The sequence below is a fragment of the Orycteropus afer genome, unplaced genomic scaffold (assembly GCF_000298275.1).
Source record: "Orycteropus afer afer isolate SDZICR_OR568_19922 unplaced genomic scaffold, OryAfe1.0 scaffold00078, whole genome shotgun sequence".
NCBI classification, from domain to species: Eukaryota; Metazoa; Chordata; class Mammalia; order Tubulidentata; family Orycteropodidae; genus Orycteropus; species Orycteropus afer.
In genome coordinates, this window is record NW_006921665.1 from 8,318,338 (window position 1) to 8,325,213 (window position 6,876).

The window sequence follows — 6,876 nt, forward strand, 5'->3', positions numbered from 1 at the left end:
TGTGAGTTCTGTAAGTCATTCCAGCATATTATCGGGAAAGGGAAGCCCTCAGGTCACAAGTATGGGTATTGTGTGAACTCCCAGATTTAGAAGGGTTGGAGGAAAACTATGGTTTGGGGCCAGTTGTTCTGGACTCCTGTACTTGTGGCCTGCACCCACCATCCAGGCCCAGTTGGGTGAAGATGAGAGAGTGACATGGGAGCAGCTGGCAATGAGATTATTAGCAACAAGGGTGGGAGATACCCACCATGTCCCTCATTTTTGCTTATGCTTGTTAGTGGACATGTTCTTACTCCTTTTATCTATGTACAAAAGACCTCTTTCAAGTGCTGAAGAGCAAAGATAACTCCCTGAAAACTAAGATATGCCTACCCCAAGCCATCGTATTTTCAATTTCCTCATACATGTGAGAGCTGGACAATGAATAAGGAAGATCGAAGAAGAGTTGATGCTTTTGAGTTGCAGAGCTGGCAAAGAATGCCGAAAGTATCATGGACTGCTAAAAGAACTAACAGATCTGTCTTGGAGGAAGTGCAGCCAGAATGCTCCTTGGAAGCAAGAACGGCCAGACTTCGTCTCACCTACTTTAGTCATGTTGTCAGAAGGGACCATTCCCTGGAGAAGGATGTCATGCTTGGCAAAGTGGAGGGTCAACGAAAGAGGGGAAGGCCCTCAACAAAATGGATTGACACAGTGGCTGCAGTGATGGGCTCAGGTATAGTAGGGATTGTGAGGCTGGCACAGGACCGGGCAATGTTTCGTTCTGTTGTACATAGGGTCACTATGAGTCAGACACAAGTCAATGGCACATAACAACAAGTAAAAACAGAAAATTAATTATCAAAAATTCATTTTACTTTTGCCTTAAAGATAAATGTTTTTCGAAATAAAGATGGTGAATAACATGTGCCTTCTCCAACAGTACAGATTTAATTACTTAAAAACTGAATGTTAACTTGCTGCTAGTAGAAAGTGATTAATGGATTTTCATAAAAAAAAAAAAAAAGACAATGAACTCCTGTTTTCTTCAGTATATGAATTTTATCCATCTTGACAATCAACCTAACTAGTTACATGTCTAACTTTAATGTTTTTGACCAAGTCAAATGCAAAAATTACCAATCTGGCAAAAGCAGTTGTGTTGTTTCCTAGGACTGCCGTAACAAAGTAAAGTTGACCCTCCACATCTGCAGGTTCTGCATTCACGGATTCAGCCAACCACAGGATCACAAATGTTCAGGGGGAAAAAAGACTCCTAAATATTAATTAAGGAGCTCTGGTGTTGTAATGCCTAAGGCATTTGACTGCTAACCAGAAAGCTGGTGGTTCAAACCCACCAGCCACTCCTAAGAAGGAAGACTGGGCAATCTACTTCCGTAGACATACCACCTTGGAAACCCAAGGACGATGGGTTACTATGAGTAGGAACTGACTGAACAGCAGTGACACACACTTTCACACAAACTAATAGTAATTAAGTGGTCAAAGCAATCCCTCAAAGGCTAAGTGGGAGCATAAAATGCTATTTACATTGTATTAGGATTATAAGTAATCTAGAGATGATTTCTCTCTCTTCTCTTGGGAGCTCTGGTAGCATAGTGGCTAAGACACTTGCCTGCTAACCAGACGGCTGGCGGTTCAAACCCACCAGCCACTCCTCGGAAGGAAGGTTGGGCAATCCTACTTCCGTAGTGATACTGCCTCGGAAGCCCAAGGAGGGGTCGCTATGAGTCGGGTTTGACTGGACGGCACATAACAACAACAACAGAGATGATTTAAAGTACACAGGGGGATGTATGTAAGTTACATGCAAACACTACACCAATTTTATATAAGCTTGAGCAACCAAAAATATGTGTGTGTGAGGACAGTGGCTGGAACTAATCCGCCTTAGATACCAAGGGATGACTATACCACAAACCAGGTGGCTTAAAACAACAGAAATTTATTGTCTCACATCTCAAGGCTAGAAATCTAAAATCAAGGTGTCAACGGGCCTGTACTCTCCATGAGGCCTCTAGAGGAGGATCCTTCTTGCCTCCTCCTAACTTCTGATAGTTGTCAGCAATCCTTGCTTTTCCTTGATTTGTAGATACATCACCCTGAAGTCTGCCTCTGTCTTCCCACGGCTACCTTCCCAGCTACCATCTCTCCGTATCTGTGTCTCTCCTTTCTTATAAAGACATCAATCATATTGGATTAGGACCCACCCTACTGCAGTATGACCTAACTGATAACATCTTTGAAAAGCCTATTTCTAAACAATGTCACATTCACAGGTACCTGAGGTATAACTTCAACATACCTTATAGGGACACAATTCAACCCATCACCCCAGTAGAGAATGCCTGGATTTAAAACTTTTAATCTACAAATGCTTGTCTACAATTTGCAGAAAAGTTACAAGATGAGATGCCACGTCACGTTTCTTATGAATGAAGATGCAGCTGACATGGAGGGGGCACCGTATTTCTAATCCCAGCTTCACTTCCTTCAACAGCTGCTGCTTTGAGTGGATTGATTATGCTCATTTAGACGGTGATTACATTAGCTTAATGACTCATCTGGCCGCCACTGCTGCCCCTCTTTTAACAGGAAGTACCTGTTCACTGCTATCTATTATGAACACTGGTAATGAGGCATGGCCCTTCAGCTTTACTTTCCAGCTTATGTTGGGGTAATATTTCTGGTGTCTATTTCAGATACTGGCCCAAATTGAGCTGGTGTTGGAAAACAGCAATCTATCTCCAGGTTCCCTTGGTAACCTGAGTAATCTAGATTTTGTTTAAATTACCTCCCATGAACCAAATGCTAGAATTCTAAATGGCACCTCAACGACCCCACCTCCTCTATGGCCTATGAACTGTGTGATGTGTCCCAGTAGTGTGGACAAAGACCCCAGGAATGTCCAATCAACCCCGTGTTCCTCCCTAAAACGAAAGCCCTGCCTGCTCCTCTTATCTGGAGGACTTAGCACTCTGGCTCTCGTAGTGCTTGGTGGATATTTCCACACCTCCCCTGGCATTTGAAAATATGGCCATGGAGGACAACACCCCATCCTCTTCCCTTCCAGCCCCCCACGTTCTTTGCTTCTCTAGTCCTCATCCATACTTGATCAAAGGTGTGGGATACTCCTACATGGAAGGAAGAAGGATGCAAGGTGGTTCCAGTCCTGGAAATATATTTGACCAATGTTGTCTACACGTTTGCACTAAAGTAACCAAGGCTTTTTTAGCTACCATTCATGGCCCTGAATCTTTGCAACCCCATGCACAACAGAACGAAATGCTGCCTGGTCTGCCTTTCTTCTCAGTCTATCTCACTCTGGAAGCTCTGCTGAAACCTGTTCAGCATCACAGCAACATACAAGCCTCCAGTGACAGACGAGTGGTGGCTGTGCATGACAGCCATTGGCTGGGAAGCAAACATGAGTCTCCTGCATAGAAGGTGAGAATTCTACCTCTGAATTATCACCTCATTCCCTCACTCAAGGTAGTTAGCAATGTGTCAAATGAGTAGGAAAAGTTATAAAGAAGTGTGTTCTCGTATTGTTTTAAACCTGTCATCAGCATCCCAGCCTGGAGAAGTGGGGTCCCCCATGATTTGTTGGTGAGTGTTTTATGCTATGGATTCCTGTCTGGAAGACATCTGTAAAGAGTCCTCCTCACGGAAATGGAAAAAGCAAAGGCTTCACAGGGATTCCACAGAGACACAGGGCCTAAACCAAAAGACTCCTGTTGCCTTTTCTTCCCACCCCCAACATTTTAAGGCAGGACATTGTGCTAAAATAAAAACAAGAACAAAGAAGTGGCAAAAGAGGAGCCTAAGGGGCTGGTTTGAAAATAGAGAGGAGCAATTCCACCAGGTTTTGGCAGTAGGATTATTAGTGGATTACACTCATCAGAGACACATACTCGGACACACAGACACATATTAGCAGACAGGTATAGGCACACAAAGACATACATTCACACACAAAGACAGAGAAACACATAGACACAAATACACATTCAGACAGAAATACATATATTCTACACAGATATACATACACATAGCCACATTCACAGACATACATGAACATACATTTGTACACACAAACACAAATGCACATGTGCACACACACACACACACACATACACTCAAGCTCCAGCTACTCTATATAGCTCCTTTCTGTGAATTAGAAAAAAGTGTCCCATAGAATGGGAGAAAAATGGAACAGAACCCAAATTCTTAAAAAGTCCAGAAATACTGAACTGGTTGGGACCAGAAGACTTCTTGACACTATCACTCTGAGATACTCTTTAAACCTTGAACTGCAATTATCCCCTAGGTCATCTTTTAGCTAAAAAATGGACAGGCTCATGAAATAAACAATATCACCAATGAGTACTGAGCTCCTTTGAAAAATCATCTGTATGAGACCAAATGGCCAGCAATTACTCTAAAGCAAAGCTAAAATGGAAAGGGGGCAGGGAAACTAGATTATTGCAAACAGATCGACCAGAATAGAAATAATGACAATGTTGACATATTGTAAAAAATGTAACCAATGTCACTGAACAATTTGTGCAGAAATTGTTCAATTATAACTTAATTTGCTATGTAAACTTTCACTGAAAACACAATAAAATATTATTCAAAAACAAAAGACAGGCATATGAGCTAAACATTTACATTAGGTAGATACACTCCTTGGAGAGATCAATCATGGGAGAATAGAAGGGCTGTGTATGCACAGGGAGACAGCTGGTGGGGGGGCAGGAGTGCATGGAGGGAAGGACACAGGGAAGAGGTTAACTATAGGGAGGAAATGTAGAGGGGAGCTGTTGCATTGTGGAAAATTGCACTCAATGTCAAGAGACAATGTGTATGTGAGCTGCTGTATGGAAAATGAATTTGCTCTGTAAACTTTCACCCAAATCACAATAAAAATTTTTAAAAAATTCAAATATATTGTCAAAAAAAAGAAAAAGAAAGAGGTATCTCTCAGCAGGATGTGGCCTCTCCACAGCAGGCTTGTTCCGCTGCGGGTGCCATACATCAAGCTCACTCTACTGCCTCTTGTGGACAGAGAGCGGCTTGTCTGTAGGTGTGTGGGTGCGAGGGGTTCAGAACATCAAAGAGAAAATGCGGCTTTTCTCTGAATCTTGTGCTGCGTCTTGCCCAGAAATATCTAGGGCTTGTAGACCGGGCCCCACCCCTTGTGAGAAGGGGTCGCTCGGTGTGCACTGAGTTACCTGTTGGGGTAGGTGACATTACACGGCACTTTGCCTGTGTAATTCTCATTAAGCCAGCGATTCGCCAGTGCTTGCTGAATATTTGGCCTCTTTACAGGATCTGGTTCTAGGAGAGAACGCAGGAAGGTGATGGCTCCTGTGAAGACAATTGGTAAAAAGCACACTCATGTTACTAGCTGAACACGGACCACCTGCAGGCCCCTCCCATGCATGTCCCAGCCACTGCTCTGGGTCTTTGGACAAAGTTTTGATTCAATAATTCATAGATAGAGCCTGGATCCAGCCCCACTGCCCTTCAGACAAGTGAGGGGTTTTCAATCCTATTTATTTCTCGCTCTTTTAAAAAAAACCTGAGATGTGCCAGAAGTCCAAAGATACTTTCTTAAGGTATAAAACTGGTACACAGTAAAGCAAAAATGGGTTCAGGCTTCCCTGTGCCTGCCCTTCTCTTGTCATCTTGTTTAGGGTTGAACCAAAGAGACGACCTTCTATTTACAGGCTTGAAGGGAAAAAAAGAACATAAAGAGAAAGTGCTTACACTCAGGGTAAGGTTTGAGCACTCAGAATGTGAAAATGTTGAAGGGCACTCTATGCTAGATCCTTAATTAAAAGCCTATGAATCAAAACGGTTTGATTTGCAACTGACCAATGGGCATGGTGCAGGTCTCCGAGCATTTATTCTGTTGTTCTTGGGGTTACCATGAGTGAGGGGGGCTGACTCAACAGCAGCCAACAATAACTACTTGGCTTTCCCCGTGTGATAAGCAGAGTCTCAAGGGGCCTGTGAGGCCCTGCTTTGGGGTCCTTTCTTTTCAAGACCAACTTTTTCCCAAAGTCTGCAGACTGATGGTATAGCACCAAGACTGCGGGTCACATCCAATTAGCTGTGCAAGCCAGGCCCCTGTGATACCAAGGAGCTGCAAGTTTTCATTAAAGTGTTGAACCAACTCTCTGTATAGAGAGTGACTCAGTTTTCAAACTCTGGTTCCCATATAAAATTCTGGCAAGTGCCACATTGTAAACCCACATCTGCCTGATATTTCATGCTGTCCCTTAAAACGAAAGAGCAGCTTGGTGGAGTGCATGTGATCAAGTGTGTCCTTATTTTTCGGCTGACTGAGGTTTGTTGCAGTTACAATGGTTATGTGGAGTATGGGGCTCAAGGAAAGGAAATGACAAACAATTGACAAAAATGTGAAAGTCCTACAACCCTTTTCCTCCCACTCCCAGCAAAGTAATTTTTCAAATGCCCTGGTTTTCCTTTCGTTAAGCAAACCTTCACTAAGCTCCTGCTGTCTGTCCAAGCACTAGGGATAGGGATAAGAAGCTGGTTCATTTCTAAGTAGACTATTTGCATCTTCTAAGATTATGTCTTAGTTTTTTCCTACGGCTGCTGTAACAAACAAAAAATCACATGTGTGTGGCTTTAAAGAATAGAATTTATTTTCTGGCATTCAGGAAGCTAGAATTCTGAATTCAGGGTGTGGCTCTGGGGGCAGAGCCTTCCTTGGCTATTTCAGCCTCAAGTTGTTGTTGTTTGCCGTCGAGTTGGCCCTGACTCATAGAGACCCCTCCTTGGGTTTCCGAGGCAGTATCACTACGGAAGTAGGATTGCCCAACCTTCCTTCCGAGGAGTGGC

The 6,876-nt window shown here is 43.3% G+C and overlaps 1 protein-coding gene across 1 annotated transcript in view; it reads right to left on the reverse strand.

Annotated features, from left to right (window-relative positions):
* HUNK (hormonally up-regulated Neu-associated kinase) overlaps nt 1-6,876 on the reverse strand; it is a gene marked incomplete at its 5' end in the record, with an annotated part of 174,560 nt that overhangs the window by 22,976 nt on the left and 144,708 nt on the right. Inside the window, one exon of the mRNA XM_007941311.1 lies at nt 5,238-5,373. Coding sequence (XP_007939502.1) covers nt 5,238-5,373 — 136 coding nt within the window. The remainder of the gene's footprint in view (nt 1-5,237; nt 5,374-6,876) is intronic.